Below are 17,470 nucleotides of genomic sequence, written 5' to 3'. Positions count from 1 at the left end.
AATTGAAAAAGCATTCTATACCAATGTGGTTTCAAATAATATAATAAAGTGGTAAAATTTGGATACAAGACATAAATACAGTCATTAACTGCAAGTGATATAGGTTACCACTAATGTGTGATAATAGTAATATATCAAAACTAAAAACATCACCTATGAATTTGGAATCTAAGAAAATGAGTGAGTGGAGAAAATCAGAAGGGGCAAAAATGGGAAAGCTCAACATATCATTCCAATCTCAATTTCAAAAACATCACTAGTGCAGGACTCTATATTGTGACATTTAAGGTATTAAGGCTAAATACACTGCCAAGGTTGCTTAACCTATGTATACGGGCTCCCTGACACCTACCAGGTCATGAAATTTATCATAGTCTATCCATGTATACCACTTGCCATCAATCTTGAACTTCTTAATCTTTGCTAAGAGAACACAACATGAATGAGCATGTTCACAAGCAACTTCATACTCCCCTTGGCTTTTCAGAGCAAGGGCCTCCGAAAAAGCTTTCACATAGGCATGCCAAGGCACATTTTCCATCGTCAATTTTGATGTGGCAGAGCTGCAAAAGAAAATCAAGAGATAATTGTCACTGAATGGTGCTTTTGATACACGAGAAAATATCTTGAGCAAAGAGGGTGCACAAAAGAGAAGGAAGAAGCATACGAGCCACAATATGTAACTCCCTTGATTTCAACAAAGTCAGGTTCTCCGATACTAATGAGCTCGTAATAAGCATCAATATCTTCAGTGTTCCAACCTTTCACCAAGGTCAGGCGGTATACAGTTCTTTGAAGTTTTTCCTTCAGGGCTGTCAAGGAATCCTGGCACATGATTACAATATAAATAGACCAGTTGATCAACAGAACATAGAATATATCAAATGGCAACATAAAATAAAATGATAGGATAAAGGGACCATATACTAAGGATCCTCAATTTGAATCCAAACCAGAGCTCGGCAACATCAGGTGGGAAAACTACATCTCTAGAAAACTGTTAAGTTAAATTATGCATTTTGAACATTTATTGTTGCATACTTGCATGTGAATCACCAGGTGTACGGGAATTTTGGTTGGATGAATTAGAAAGGATATAATGGCACAGGAAAAAGCAAATTCTTTAGTTACGGCATTTCAGTCTTTCATATTTGTTTTCGTTGTTGAAGTTTAATATATTCGATACAGGTTGTTGTTCTCCTTGCTAATAATATTATTTACTTAAATTTTACAATTGAAAGAATATGTTTGTTTTCTAGAGAAAAACTTCAGCAAACGAGCAAGCACCCACAACCCAGGATATGATGACTTCTACCTTTTCAAACATCCAGAGAACAAACTGGGACTCTATGAATAGAAGCTTTGACCTTCACAGGTTGGTGTTAATAAAACGGGATATGAGTCATGTAGAAGTCATTAAAAAGATGAAGAAATTCTTTTGTCCAGGATGAAAAGTACAGACTTACAAAGCAGCAACTACCTTAGGTTGCAGCAGTGAAAGCAAACACGTGGATTTTACAAATCCAAAACACAAATTTTGCATTGATTTACGTTTAAGAATCCATAAAGTAAGCTTGCAAAGGTCTATATAGAAACAGAGCCTACCTGCATATCATGAAAGTCCCTCCCAGCATGTGGATTAACTTCAAATAATGAATGGAGATATAAATGCAAGAAGTATCTTGAGTCAGACTCATTATCAGCATTTTGAAGTTGCTTCACAACTTCAGGAGAGCTTATTAAGTTTTTAGCTTGGATTAACAGAGGAACAGCACGCTTGCAATCAATCATCATTAGTTGGAAAACCTGAACAGGTACAGCATGTATAATGAGACACCAATAGCTATATAGACAAGTTTTAAGGATACAATATGTTGTTAATGACATTGATTTGGTTATCAGTTAGTTGCTCATTAAGCACACAAAGTAATGGTTATATGTGTCATTTCATAATTTAGTATTAGAATAAGTAAAATTATAGGGTCAACTTAAGTTCTATGGTTATGGGGATCAGCATATAAAGTTAATCTTTTGTTTACAAACCGAAAGCTAAAAATAGCTCAGGGAATGATAAGCATATTGTATATGTATACTAAAGTGTAAAATAACCTTTGATTTAAGCAACTAATTGCAATAAGCTCCCAAATCCCAATATAAAGGATACAAGTAACATTTTGTAATCATAATATAAATAAACAAAGATCTAGGACCATCTTATGAATTACAAGGCATAAACATATTCATTAGATACTTGCTCATCAGTAACATTTATGCCCATTCTTTGTGTCATTTTCTATTGCCATTCCCAAAAACTCTAGTTTTTCTAACAAAAGTGAATACAAGTACAAACAAAACATCAATTCCCCTTAAACAAGAGGAAGGAAATACCACAAAGTTTTCTCCTTCAGATAAATATGAGACCATTCAAAATATTAATAAACAAATTTTGGATAATTGGAATGGACTCTGCTATTCATCCATTTTTTTTATACATTTAATAAATATAAGAGATGTGACAACATCAATAACCAGATCCTAATACTGTAACAAAACTTGTAGAAAGATTCTATAGGTTCATTAATGCTTAATCATGAAATACCAAAGGAGAAATGTAGAGTATATTGCTCACATCAAGTGACACTGTAAAGATTAAAGATAGATAAATATCACTTCTGCAAATTGCAAGCATACCTTCTCACGAATTGCACCATGCAGTTTATGTTTATCAATGAAGTCAAATACTTCTGGCTTCATAAGCTGAAAATTTCATCAAAGAAGGGTGTAGGAACTAAATCAGTATAAATGTACTTTAATCACTTTCAATCAATGCACTTGCTTCCTGAACACACAGAAAAGATATACGACCACCTACATCAGCATACAAAGCAACAGCTTTCTCATGTTGCCCATTAATTACATACAATTCTGCTAATGCCTGGCATAGAAAACAAATACATCATTATAAGCAAATGACTATTGAAAACATAAATATAACTAGTAAGACATCCCAGTCCCCAATTCCTGTAGGGCTTTGGTGTATTAGGGCAGAAAGGAATTCCAGGGTTTTTAATGATTTCTTTTTTAATATTGGTTTTGTTTGGGATGCGATTATTTAGTTGGTATTCCTTTGGTGCTCAGCATATGGTTTATTTATTGGTCTTCTACTGGTTGATATTCAAAGGGATTGACATGCATTGTTACATGGTTTATTTGTTAGCTATTTCTTTTCATATCTATCCGTGATTCTGTGTTTGTCGTATTCTCTCTTGTGCATTCCCTTAAACTAAAATTTCTTTTTCTTTAAAAAGATAAAATGAGAAACGCTGACCTCCTTGAGTGGTTCAGTCATGGATGAAGTTTTAAGCTGAGGTTCAATAGCTGAAATAACAGATAGTGCAGAATAAATTACAGGTGGCCAGGACTTAATAGTGGACAAGAGATCCTTATGAAAGGAAGGATTTGTAGCCAATGCATTTAGAGCAACCTGTACAACAATAAGCAGAAAAAATGTCAAAGTTAGTTGATTGCAGAATGCAGCTTACATAAAGACATTACTTGTAAGTTGTAACAGTGACTACTTTGGTTTAGGCTTTAACCAACCTCATAGGCAGAATCACGCAGTCTAGGATTTTCTGTAGGCATGTAAGGAACCAAAACAGGGAGTTGACGAAGGTGAGCAAAGTGGAAAACCCATCTGTTGAAAGCAGTCCATTGACACTCAATCATCAAACAAGAACTACAAGCCTGATTAACAGTTACCAGTATGTGGTTCAGTTACCTTTCCCAAGCTGAGGCTGACCCTCGAAGCAACTTGGGACACAATGAAGCTGCTTCAGAATATTTTCTTTCCACTATCAAATGATCAAGGTATCTAGATCCCACCTATAAATATAAAACTCAGCTATGATCAAATGGAAAAATGTTAATTTAGAAGGAGACATATCAAGTGAAAGCAATGATTGTTAGAGTGAGTGGAGTAAACATTGACTATTAGAATGTTACAAAAAACGATCAATATAAAAGCATAAAGCCATAAGACTTCTTTTAGTGATCTTTCTTTTCTTTTAATCTTTGACATGTGTGGTTTAACAAAAATGCATGGATAACCTTATTCCACTATTATGAGATAAGCTTATAACTTACCTCATCAAGAAGTTCACTTCTCCCATGACTTGATTCAACTACAGCCAAAGCTTTTTCATGCCACCCATGTTGAAGAAGCCAAGTAATATGATCTTCAGTATCCCTAATAATTAAAATGCATTTATTTCTCTCATCATCATCTTAATTTTTTTATTTCCAATTTATACTCCCAACTTATAAGATAGCAAAACACTTCAGAGATTTTACATAAAAAAAACTCTAAAAGACAAACAACCTTCATTTGTACGTTTAATCTTCCTAGTGAACAATGGTGTTTAGATTGATTTACTAATGTAGTGAATATAACAAAGTTAAAGAATCTGGCATATGATAGTGCAACGCCCTTTCTCAGAAGTTACATTGAGGCATGTAATCTATTTAACTAAAATAAATAACAAATAACAGCTCTATAGATTATCATACTATGATATTTTAATGAGCATATATATATAATCACGAATAAACTGAACAATGCTGATCACTTGAACCAAACCCTTGTAATATTCTTCCATGCAAAGTGGTCAGCTGGCAAGAAAGACTGTTTGCTTTATTTGTTTGCCAATCCCATAAGAATAAAGCTTTTAAAGTACGGTAGGATATATTAAAAAAACACAGCATCCTTTGTTTCTCCCTTTTATTTATTTATTGGTTATAAGCAAATGCATCAATCACCAAACGATAAGATCAAGAAGTTGACATTGACCTTGGCTTTGCAATAACTACATCCTTTGGGGACACAATATAATAAAGTGGTTCATCACCTGCAGCCCACTGACCACCAGCATTACTGCTACCTACATTTGAATGAAAAAGGTAACTATTGCCGTGCAGGAGCAGCAGGAGAATTTCATACACATAATATAAGAACACTGGATAATGTTCACCTGAGAAGGGAGCATGAGCAAGAGAATAGTCCTTTGGCTTGTAATGCTCAAAGCCGTGTACTGGTAGAGCATCTGTTGAAAGTTCATCATTGTTCCATGTTACTATTCGAACCTCTGGTCTTTGAGCATTGCCCTGTTTAAGAACAAACCAATTTATGATATAGCTTCATTTCATCATATCATATGTAAGAAACCGTGAATACCTGCCGAGAAGGAGCAGTGCTACTAAAGTCCTTTTCTCCATCTTCTCCAGGAACATACGCCAGAACAACCAGAGCATCATCAAAGGGGGCAATTCTTGAGATGAAATTGATGGTTTCAGTGACTAAGAGAAGGGGGCTTGAATCTTAGCTCCCTTTTTTGCTTGATTACACTTGCTGAACTCAGAGAGACTTTTCTGTTTTAGCTCGTCTCTGGACACGAGACTTTTTGTTTTTGCTCGTCACTTGGCACGAGACATTTTAGTTTTTGTTCCTGTGCAGTAGAAATAGAAATGGAGTAGGAGAGAAGAAAGATTACACCCAGATATATCCTAGTTCAGCTGCTAAGTGCAGTGCAGCCTACATCCAGTCTCCATCACAACAATGATGGAATTTCACTATAATCAACCTGATTACAAACTGTAAAGTACTAACCCAACTAACAAGGGGATTCCCACAGAATCATGAAACACAACATAGATGAACAAAGGAACTCTAAGACATCTATGGCTTTTTTCTTTTAATTTTGCACTCTCTGCCTTTTTCCGCTCTATGACTTTTTCATTACAAACCTCACTGTTTGCTTTTTTTCATGAGACTCAAGACATGACAAAATTAAACAGAAAAATACAAAACAGAATACATTGAAGGAGAAGAGAAAACTGTTAGCTCAGGTAGCTCTGAGAACACTGTGCCTTGCACTCTCAAATTTTCTCCTTGCTTCAAACAATGGCTGTCCACCCTTATTATAGAAGAGGGGAGCCTCCACTTATTGAAGCCAAAACCGAACCAGCTTCTTCCTCCTTAAACAAACAAAACCGGTTCGGCCACATAGAGAGAGAAGAGATAACCATGCAAAACCCAACATGCAATTACCTCCCGTCCTTTCTTGATCATCATCCTTCATCAATCCGAGCTCTCCATCCTTGGCTTGCTCTCCAAGATGGATTTCTGGCCCTTGATGCTTCATGATGATAATGACTTCATCTGCTTCAATCTCTGCCTTAACCATCACTTCGCCACTCTAGCTACTCCCTGTGGTGGTTAAACAGAATCAAAGACAAGCCATGCTTCAAGAATCTCCTCCATGCTGGCCGAATCTTTGCCTTCCATTTTGAGCATTAAGAGCTCAAGATAACCTTACCAAATCTGACCATATTTAGTGAGTATCTTAGCCACAGCTCATTTTTATTTTAGTATGTTTTCTTGCCATTATTAGCTTGATGGTCTTGATGCATGCAGCTTCTTCCTTTTCTTTGTTGATGAGCACAGCGTCCATGGTTTACTGGACAAAGACTGAAGAAAGAAACAAGAAAGAGATGAGAGAAAAAGAATCTGAAGAAAAGCAATACAAAGTGGTTAAACAAATTAATTGAGAATAGCTTGCTTTTACTTCCCTAGCTTAGAGTGGCGTGTTTGTCATAATAGCCATCAATCAACTCAGCTGAATTTTTCTCTCTCATATTCCCCATGCATTAATTAACAATGTAATAGATTTTGAAATCCATCACATGGTTAAAGGCTTGGTTCCGTTGGAAGCACTTTGCTTTCATTTTTCCTTTGTTTCGGATCAAGATTGGAACCCTTTATCACTAATAGAACTTGGGCTTGTAACATTGAAATTAAAACTGGCCCGTTTGGTTAACATTTGCTTTCCTGATGAAATTGGAACACGCATAAGACAAGTAGGAAGGCATTCTTTGGGCTTTGAAGTAATAAGCTTTATTCTTGCCCAACATCTATGATAATCATTCAGCCATAATGTAAGAGTCATTAAACAAGGCTGATATTTGGGCTGGCAACATTTAATTTTCGGCCCATTAAAAAAAACCTGCATCACAAAATTATTAATTAACATATGTTAAATGAAGATTAAATTAATAATTTTGTAATTAATTATTTTAATAATGTTTAGTCATCACAAATATTAATTTAGAGTTTCCAAACTCATCAAATAGCTAGTTTGAAATGATGCCACAATGTCCACCTGGCTCATACTAGACAAAGGAAAATTTCTGTATGTCCCATTGGCTACTTGATAGCGGTTTGTTCTTATTGAAGCAATTTTGACAGTAGTTCCCCAGCCAATAACCAAGAGGGTGTCACTCTGTACAATATGGAAGGATATTAAGCAAAATTAATTTTCATAAGAAATATCTTGCAGTATTACATTTCTTTAAAGCAAGGACCAAACATTCAATCAAGTTATAGAAGCAGATAATGCTTCTGAGAAGACGCACCAGAAACAAATAGCAAGTCTATGCTCAGATATTTTACCACTGACCTGCCAAACCAAGTGAGGAAGCAAAAGCTCAGGCCTGGGGCTATCTCTTGGCCTTTCAATAAATGTTACCCGCTGGTTATTGGCAGTATCATAAACCTTCACTCCTGTGTTGTTTGCCCAAGCAACAAGACTGGTTCGCCACTTCACTGCATGTATTGGACCTTCCCCAGAGTGCAAAACCTTTTATAATATATATATTGTGGAGAATACAATACATATGGTTATAGTTTTCAACACACTAAAAAGAGTAGCACTATCCAAATTCATGCTAGAGTTAAGAAGAATCTTGCAGACCTGGTCACGATAGCCTAACCATGTCTTCGAATTCAAATACAAATTCCCAGCTAAACCACCTGCAACAAATCTCCTAGAGGCATTCCTTGTGTAATCAGGATCCAAGGCAATCGCTTTCATCGGCCGATGATACTCGAACTTCGTTTTCTCATCGGAAAAAAGACCGCAAATAACAACTGATCCATCATCGGAACAGCTTCCAATATACTCACCCTCTAAATCAAAGCTAAGGTCGTTAACAACAGCAGAATGAGCAGGGAACTCTTTCACCTGCAATCAGATATAAAATTTCACAAATGCAATCCACTCCATTGTGAAGTTCATGAAAAAGCTTGGGAACGTTACCGAAAGATCACGTAAGAGAGGGGAAAAAACGAAATGGCTAGCTACAATTTGAATGACGATAGCTCAGAATTTCACGAGAAGAACATTTCATAAATAAATAAATTGATGCGCAAGGAACGAACCTGGTTGCCGAGGAAATCGAGGATGTAGACAATGCCGTCGTGAGTACCGAGTGCGATCATGCGTTCCGCGACGGCGATGCAAGAAGCTGCGTCGCTAGATAGCAGCGCAGGTATACTTCCTCCCATTCTCTGGTACTTGAGCCTTGGCTCCTCTTCGTCATCTTCCTCTTCTCCTTCTTCTGCTTCTTCGTCTTCTTCTTCGTCCCCCTCCTCCTCCTCTTCTTCTTCTTCTTCTCTCTCGTCATCTCCTTCGACGCCATTCTCGGACGGAATCGGAGCCATCGGAAGATAGTTACCGCCGGCGGGACCAACGGAACGGAGATCTGTTTGGAAGCTGAGAAATTCTATTCTCTCTGTTTTCTATTTTATTTTGTTTTATTGTGCAGTGTCGTTTGCGTTCCGTTATTAGAAATTTGGAATGTCGTTCACGTTGAAGATGGGGAAGAAGGTTCTTTGGATATAGTTAGTAGTACTAATTAAGAGGAGTAATGAGGTGAACGACAATAATAATCATAACAGCAAGAGGGAGTGTTTTGTGTTGAATGAGATTGGGGGAACCCCGAGAAACCTGTAACTCTGTAAGGCTGTAACTAACGGAAGTGGGTTAATTCATAAGCGGAGCATGTGTTTCTTGGCCGTTAGCGTTTTGCACTTTCTGTGACGACATCGTTTAACAAAACCAAAGTACCAAACTTAACGAATTTTTAAAGCTGCTATTTTTTTTTAAGTTTCTCAGACATCTTTTTGTACAGCAAGTCAAAAATTAATCCGTTATGATTCGAATTTTATTTAAAAATTTATCGCTAATTAATAAATTTTTGCATATATGAAATTTTAGAACTAGTTTTGAAGGTCAATATATATATATGAGTTAACTGTCTTATATTATAAAAATATATTTTAAGAATATTTATGGTATATGACAATATATTGTTGAGTTTAGTAAATAAATAATAATATTTTAGTGATAATAAACACAGTATTATTTGAGTTAATAGTCCAATTAAGATTTGATGAAATTGTTTAGTATTGCAGGCCTATAATTCATAATACAGCCCAAATTAATGAAGTTAAGAAGTCTAACTAAAAAGACCAAATATTTCCAAGGCTGTTGAAAGAAATTGAATCCATAACCCAATCCTTTACCGTTCAAGCAAAAGAAAAGCAACTCTAAGCTTCTGCTAACTTCATGTTGGGTAATGCTTAGAGAAAAAAAAGAAGTTCAGTTTTCTCTTACCAAGAGCCAAAGAAAAAGAAAAGAAAGTTAATCAAGGAGGCTATATCAAATCAATATCAATAAAAGCAAGTTAAGCTTAATCAAAAGGATTAAACGTAATTTATTTCTATTTATATAAAAATCAATTGCTTGTTATTTTTTCCTTTCTTTTGTACTACTATTTCGAGTAAGTTAAAAAAAGTGGTGGTTATCTTATTCTATTGTAATTCAATGGTTGATGATGAAATTTGGAAACAAAGCACAAAATTAAAGATTTAAATTTTGTCAAATTTTTTGAGAAAGCTAATTGCTGCTGTTTTTCCTTCTACTTTCGTGCTTAATATTAATTCCTGATTTTCTATATTGATGGAAGAAAAAGAAAAAAAATTTCAGCTAGCTCAAAATTTAAGAAGTTGACCTTGTGAAGAAATTCTAACTGAGGAAACAAAGCTCATACAAAAAGAAAAATCATCTTCATTTCTATAAGAGGAGAGAGAATTCGAAAAGAAATAAGAGTGAAACCTTACAAATCAAATTTAAAGTCTTGAAAACATTGTACTTATACTAAGGGAAACATTCTACCAATATTAAGAACAATGTTTAAGAGTTCAGAATATAAGTTCAGCATATAGAGTTTGAGTTATAAATCATCATCTACTTCATGATTATATTCATCATTGAGTATTCTGTTTTAAAGTTGTATCTTTCTTTGTTCTTAATCAGTGGTAAAAGACATTCAAATGAGGTATTAAGTAAAAGTCATTGAGAAAAAATGCATAGAGAGAAATTTAGAGAGAAAATACATTATTTATTTCTTGTCTCCTTTGATTGTATTTTTATTTTGATTTTGATGTCTGGCTTGTATCTTTTGCTAAGTTGGGTAAGCACTTAGTGTGTTGAGAGTATAGGAAGTTCCCTGATCAAGTCAAGTTTAGGTAGAAGCTTGATTTGTCTTAGATAGGATTAAGTTGAATCCTAAAAAAATGGTATATGTAATATTTGATATGATAGTGAAAATTCCACCGCTGCTGTGGTGGAGACTGGATGTAGGTTGCATTACACGATGCAACTGAACCAAGATACATGGTTGTGTTATCTTCTTCTTCTTTACGTTGATTCTATTTTTTTACGATTTATGAAACAAAATGAAATTGTCTCCTGTATAATTCATCTCCCAAATAAAATAGAAGCTAACTTACATTTTTTAGTTTGAGACAAAATTAATTAAAAAAAATCATAGATTCTGTTACGATGGGTAACCGGAGATTAATGGGCCGGATGGCGTTGGTTGGCCCAAACGTATGAAGGAGGTGGCTTTCGAGTGGATCTGTTACTCGGTGTCAATTTTACCATTATGCCCCTAACGTCTTTATAAATACTTTCCCTCTCTTTCGTTGTTTCGTTTCTGCAATCTTTCAAATTCCCCTTGCATTTGTTCGTGCTGCGTTCTTGCGTTTCGAAGGCTTTTACTTCCTCCAGTCTTGATTTCAGACTTAAAGGTTAGCTTTTTCCCCCACTACTGTGGTTGAGGAGAGTCTCAAGACGGCGGGGGTTTGTGGCAAACTCTTGGATATATTTGAGAAGACTCCCATCAGCTCTTTAGGGACGACCTCGAGGGTCGAGGAGCTGGAGGGTAGGCTTCGCATATATCAGGAGCATGAGAGGGAGTTGGAGGGGAAAGTCGCCAAACTGAAGGAGGAGAGGGACATCCTCCGAGAGAAGGGGCAGAAGTTGCAAGCCCAATGCAACATGGAGGTAGATTTGAGGAAGGCAGCGCAAGCCAGCTACAATAGTTTATTTGCTGATCTTGTGTCTGTAAAGAACGACTTGCTGAATGCTCGGAAGGCCTACACCGAGTTGGAGGACTCTATTGCGAATGGTGCTGATGAGGCCTGGAGGATTTTCAAGGAACAGGTCGGAGTTATTGCTCCTGACTTGGACCTTTCTCCTTTGGACCCTGATAAGATTGTTATTGATGGTGCCATCATGGATCCTCCTGTCCCCATAGTGGAGTCTGAGTCTGATTTAAAGACTCGGGGGCAGAGGATCGTAGAGTCCCCTCCTCGCTCTAAGGACGCTCCGAGTTCCTCTACCATTCTTCCGACTTCCTCTTCGACTCCTGCTCCTGGCGTTCCCCCTGATTCTGCTGGTGGTGATCCTCTTAAAAAGTGATTTTGGCTATTGGGGCCCGGCCTGTGGGCCCCTCTTTTTACACTCTTTATATTTATTTGGTGTTTTGAACAATTTTTTGGCCTTTTAAGGCCGTAAACAAAACAATTTATGGTGCCCTTTTTTAATAAGGGTTTAATTTAGCGTTAAATAAATGCCCTTTCTGGATAAGGGTTTTGAGTTACCTTATGCGCGCATGCTTTTTCTGTTCGTGGTTCTTTTGATTCTTTTCTAGAAAAACCTTTTCTTTGGGGCTTGCCTGCTTTTCTGAATCTCCTTGATCTTCAAGGTAGCTTTGCAATTTTCCTTAGTTTTTCCTATCTCTTTTTGTTATTCCTAGTACTCAATTTCGTTTTATTGAGCCTTTCGTGACTTAGGCTACTTTTGCGATTCATTTTAATTTTACTCGGTTTCGCATTCTGACTCATGAGTCGGACTGCTCCCGAGTTTATCATGATCGACTTCTATGGCCTCTTTACGCCGACTTGTACCTCGTCGTTTTATCCTGACGACCATCTAGGTCGGTTCATGGGATTTTTACGTTTTGTCGAGCTTAAATCGGCGCTGACCCTTTTGTTGTATCTTGCGGTCATCCTTTGCTTCAACGCTGCTTCTCTTATCTGTGCTTCTTCTCGGGCTTCGGGGAGCAAGTCGAGCTCTTCTTTGTGCCCCTGTATATTCCTGATCTCGTCGTGGAAAATCACTCTTGGGCTTTGCTCATTGACCTCTATTGGGATCATGGCTTCTACGCCATAGACTAGCCGGAAGGGTGTTTCTCCAGTGGCGGATTGGGGTGTTGTTCTGTAAGCCCATAGTACTTGTTGGAGCTCTTCAGTCCAAGCTCCTTTCGCATCTTGCAGCCTTTTCTTTAACCCTGCTAGTATGACTTTGTTGGCTGCTTCGGCTTGCCCATTGGCTTGTGGGTGTTCGACTGAGGTGAACTGGTGTTTGATGTTCATACTGGCTACTAGGCTTCTAAAGGTGGAGTCGGTGAACTGGGTTCCGTTATCTGTGGTAATGGAATAAGGTATCCCGTACCTTGTGATTATGTTTTTGTAGAGGAACCTCCGACTTCTTTGTGCGGTGATGGTGGCTAGTGGTTTTGCCTCTATCCACTTTGTGAAATAATCTATTCCCACTATTAGGTATTTAACTTGTCCTGGCGCCTGGGGAAAAGGACCTAACAAATCCATTCCCCATTTTGCAAAGGGTCATGGAGCAGTGATACTAATGAGTTCCTCTGGGGGAGCCACGTGGAAATTTGCATGCATCTGACATGGCTGGCACCTTTTCACAAATTCTGTGGCATCTTTCTGTAAGGTTGGCCAGTAGAATCCAGCTCGGATCACTTTCCTGGCTAATGACCTGGCTCCGAGATGGTTCCCGCAGATTCCACTATGTACCTCCTCCAACACCTCGGTGGCTTTTGAGGTCGGTACACACTTTAACAATGGTGTTGATATCCCCTTCTATAGAGAACATTTTTCACCAAGGTATAGTGTTGTGCTTCCCTTCAGATTTTCTGGGCTTCTTTTTCCTCCTTAGGGAGGATGTCAAATTTTAGGTATTCGACTAAGGGGTTCATCCATCCGAGGTTTAATCCGACCACTTCAAAGACTTCTAGTGTGTCTTCTGTTTTTACCACTGAAGGTTCCTGGAGAGTCTCTTGAATCAGGCTTCTGTTATTTCCTCCCGGCTTGGTACTTGCTAGCTTGGATAGGGCGTCTGCTCTGCTGTTTAGATCCCGAGTTATGTGTTTTACCTCGGTTTCCGCAAAGCGCCTCAGGAGCTCCGAAGCTTTTTCCAAGTACCTTTTCATATTTGGGTCCTTTGCCTGATATTCCCCACTTATTTGGGAGGTCACCACTTGGGAGTCGCTGTATACCATCACCTTCATAGCACCGACCTCTTCAGCCAGCTTCAATCATGCGATCAAGGCTTCGTATTCTGCCTGATTATTTGAAGCTGGGAATTCAAACTTGAGGGAAACCTCTATCTGGGTTCCCCTTTCATGTACCAATATTATGCCTGCGCCGCTTCCTGCTTTATTGGAGGATCCATCCACATAGAGTTCCCAGGTAGTCGGTTTGTCCTCTTGGTCCCCTGCATATTCTGCAATGAAGTCGGCGAGGCACTGGGCTTTAATCGCCGTCCGAGTCTCGTACTTTAAGTCGAACTCGGAGAGCTCTATTGCCCATTGGACCATTCTTCCTGCAACATCCGTCTTTTGGAGGATTTGCTTCATGGGTTGGTTTGTGCGGACTCTTACTGTGTGAGCTTGAAAGTAAGGCCGTAGCCTTCGAGAGGCTATTACTAAGGAGTAGGCAAACTTTCTAATTTGTGATACCTTAGCTCAGGGCCCTGTAGAACTTTACTGATGAAGTAGATTGGGTGTTGACTGACCTCGTCTTCTCTTATCAAGGCTGCTGAGACGGCCTTGTCTGCCACGGATAGGTATAGGACGAGGTCTTTTCCGACTATAGGTCGGGTCAAGATAGGAGGTTGGCTTAAGAACTTTTTGAACTCCTGGAACGCCTCCTCGCATTCGGGAGTCCACTCAAACTGGTGCCCCTTTTTCAGTAGGGAGAACAGTGGAAGGGATCTTAATGCTGATCCTGCCAAAAATCTGGAGAGAGCTGCTAGTCGGCCGTTCAGCTGTTGGACCTCTCGCAAACAAGTCGGGCTTTTCATTTCTAGGATAGCTCTACACTTGTCGGGATTGGCTTCGATCCCTCTTTGTGTTAGCATGAATCCTAGAAATTTTCCTGCCTCCACTGCGAAGGCGCACTTTGCAGGATTTAGTCTCATCCCGTGCAACCTTATGGTGTCAAAGACTTGCGAGAGGTCGGATAGAAGGTCGACTTCCTCCTTGGTTTTTACTAACATATCGTCGACATATGCTTCCATTAAGCTCCCTAAGTGGGGGGCAAACACCTTATTCATCAGCCTCTGATATGTGGCCCCTGCATTTTTCAACCCAAATGGCATGACCACGTAGCAATAGTTGGCTCTGGGCATGATGAATGATGTTTTTTCCTGGTCTGGTTCATACATCGGGATTTGGTTATATCCTGAGTAGGCGTCCCTGAACGATAGGTATTGATACCCCGAGCTAGAGTCCACTAGGGCGTCAATACTTGGTAGTGGATAAGGGTCCTTGGGACATGCCTTATTTAAGTCGGTGTAGTCGACGCACATTCTCCATTTACCATTTTGTTTTCTGACTAGCACTATATTGGCTAGCCATGTTGGATATTTGACTTCTCTGATGAAGCCAGCTTCTAGGAGCGCCTGCACTTGCTCTTCTACTACTAGGGCTCGCTCTGGGCCGAGCTTGCGTCTTCTTTGTTGCACAGGTCGGGACCCTGAGTAGACCGAGAGCTTGTGAGACATGAGCTCGGGATCTATCCCAGGCATGTCGGAGGCCTTCCAGGCGAAGAGATCTGAGTTATCTCTTAGGAGCTTAATCAACCCTTGTCTTAGGGTTTCCCCTAGGTTGGCTCCTATGTGAGTGTTTTTCCTTCCTCTTCGCCGACCTGAATCTCCTCAGTTTTTCCCCCGGGCTGTGGTCGTAGTTCTTCTTTAACCCTTGCTCCTCCGAGTTCTATTGTGTGAACTTCTTTGCCTTTTCCTCTCAGGTTTAGGCTTTCATTGTAGCACTTCCTCGCCAACTTCTGATCTCCCCTTACCGTTGCTATCCCCGACGAGGTCAGGAACTTCATGCAGAGGTGGGGTGTCGATACCACCGCTCCGAGTCGGTTAAGGGTAGCTCTGCCGATTAAAGCATTATAGGCCGATCCCACGTCGATGACTATGAAGTCTATACTCAGAGTCTTTGATTTTTCCCTCTTTCCAAAGGTGGTGTGGAGGGGCAAAAATCATAATGGCTTTATTGGCGTGTCACCTAATCCGTACAAGGTGTCGGGGTAGGCTCTTAACTCTTTCTCATCTAACCCTAATTTGTCGAAAGCGGGCTTAAAGAGGATGTCTGCTGAGCTTCCTTGGTCTACTAGTGTTCTGTGTAGATGGGCATTTGCTAGGATCATGGTAATTACCACTAGGTCATCGTGCCCAGGGATTACTCATCGCCCGTCTTCCTTTGTGAATGAAATGGTCGGAAGGTCGGGGGACCCCTCTTCGACCTGATAAACTCTCTTGAGATGTCTTTTACGAGAGGATTTTGTGAGTCCCCCTCCCGCAAACCCTCCTGAGATCATATGGATATGTCTCTCCGGAGTTTGTGGTGGTGGGTCTCTTCTATCCGTATCTTCTCGCTTTCTTTTTCCATGACTGTCCGACCTTTTTATGAGATATCTGTCAAGCCGACCTTCTCTGGCCAGCTTTTCTATCACATTTTTAAGGTCGTAACAGTCATTTGTAGAGTGCCCATATATCTTATGGTACTCACAGTAATCGCCGCGGCTCCCCCCTTTTTTATTCTTAATGGGTCTGGGGGGAGGCAGCCTTTCAGTATTGCAAATTTCTCTGTATACATCCACTACAGGAACTTTCAATGGAGTATAAGAGTGATATTTTCTTGGCCTATCAAGGCTGAGCTCTTCCTCTGTGAGAATGGACCTTCTCTAAGACCATTGACTAGCCCCATGATGACCGCTTCGGTGGGTAGGTCTTGAATCTCCAAACATGCTTTGTTGAATCTTTCCATATAGGCCCGTAAGGATTCCCCGACCTCCTGTTTTATTCCCAGGAGGCTTGGTGCATGTTTCTTCTGGATCTTCTGGATGGAGAACCTCATCAAGAATTTTCTTGAGAGGTCTTCAAAACTGGTAATTGACCTCGGAGGGAGGCTGTCGAACCACTTCATCGCTGCTTTTGACAAGGTTGTCGGGAAAGCTTTGCATCGCGTAGCGTCAGAAGCGTCGGTAAGATACATCCGACTTTTAAAGTTGCTCAGATGATGCTTTGGATCGGTGGTTCCATCGTAGAGGTCCATATCGGGGCTTCTAAAGTTTCTCGGAACTTTTGCCCTCATTATGTCCTCGCTAAACGGATCTTTCTCTTCTAAGGGAGAATCTTCTCTATCGTCGTGGGAATTCCGACCTTTGAGGGAGGATTCTAACTTTAAGAGTTTTCTTTCTAACTCTTTTCGTCGCTCCATCTCCTCTTTTAGGTTCTTTTCAGCTTCCCTTTGTCGTTCCCGCTCCTGTTCTAGCTGCTCGAGGCGGCTATGGATTAATCCCATAAGCTCACTAGCGTGGGAGGGGCCTTCTTTTTCTGATTCGCGCCCCTCCGAGGAGTTCACCTTCGGATTTTTGATTCCGGAGGTGCCTTCCCTATGTTGATCATTGGCTTCCTGGTGGAGGGTCTGATCTGCCTCATTGTTTCCAGTGTTCAAATTCTCTTGTTCAGAATCTGTCTCCACATGACCCTCTTCAGGGGATCTTTCCGCCATCACTGGTTGATCTCTCGGGTCCCCGGCAACGGCGCCAATGTTACGATGGGTAACCGGAGATTAATGGGTCGGATGGCGTTGGTTGGCCCAAACGTATGAAGGAGGTGGCTTTCGAGTGGATCTGTTACTCGGTGTTCCCCCGTCCGACTTGTACGTGTGAAAGAATGGGGGGTGGTACCTGCAAAGACACTCCGATGCCTAAGTTAGCAAGAGTGTGAGCAGGTTAGAGAGTATTGGAACTTAGTAATACCTGAATGGTGTCAGTGTATTTATAGTGGTGAACCAATAACCACCGCTGAAGTAGTGCCACCTTTTTAGGTGGATAACCGTTCCCATATCTTAGGGAGGTTAAGATATGGCTCTATAAAGTGGTTAGAGAGTTTCTAGGGGCAGTTACTCA

At 39.8% G+C, this 17,470-nt stretch overlaps 1 protein-coding gene across 1 annotated transcript; it reads right to left on the bottom strand.

Moving 5' to 3' along the window:
- Nucleotides 1-8,816, bottom strand: LOC107633998 (vacuolar protein sorting-associated protein 41 homolog). The gene is made up of 16 exons (XM_016337580.2): nucleotides 8,273-8,816; nucleotides 7,806-8,075; nucleotides 7,512-7,691; nucleotides 7,175-7,334; nucleotides 5,231-5,352; nucleotides 5,028-5,160; nucleotides 4,847-4,937; nucleotides 4,144-4,246; nucleotides 3,779-3,882; nucleotides 3,601-3,694; nucleotides 3,329-3,484; nucleotides 2,873-2,935; nucleotides 2,692-2,757; nucleotides 1,606-1,806; nucleotides 668-825; nucleotides 1-563 (listed from the first exon to the last, which is right to left on the bottom strand). The coding sequence occupies exons 1-16, from the start codon at nucleotides 8,552-8,554 to the stop codon at nucleotides 320-322; spliced, it is 2,427 nt and encodes an 808-aa protein (XP_016193066.1). The 5' UTR covers nucleotides 8,555-8,816; the 3' UTR covers nucleotides 1-319.

The sequence above is a fragment of the Arachis ipaensis genome, chromosome B03 (genome assembly GCF_000816755.2).
Source record: "Arachis ipaensis cultivar K30076 chromosome B03, Araip1.1, whole genome shotgun sequence".
NCBI classification, from domain to species: domain Eukaryota; kingdom Viridiplantae; phylum Streptophyta; class Magnoliopsida; order Fabales; family Fabaceae; genus Arachis; species Arachis ipaensis.
Note: the sequence above shows the minus strand (reverse complement) of the source record. Positions and strands in the feature narration are given on the sequence as shown.

Coding starts and splice junctions, on each gene's coding strand:
- LOC107633998 (XM_016337580.2), bottom strand. CDS start 8,554: ATGGCTCCGATTCCGTCCGAGAATGGCGTCGAAGGAGATGACGAGAGA. Junction 8,076..8,272: donor TCGATTTCCTCGGCAACCAG/GTTCGTTCCTTG, acceptor ATCTGATTGCAG/GTGAAAGAGTTCCCTGCTCA. Junction 7,692..7,805: donor GGTTAGGCTATCGTGACCAG/GTCTGCAAGATT, acceptor ATATTATAAAAG/GTTTTGCACTCTGGGGAAGG.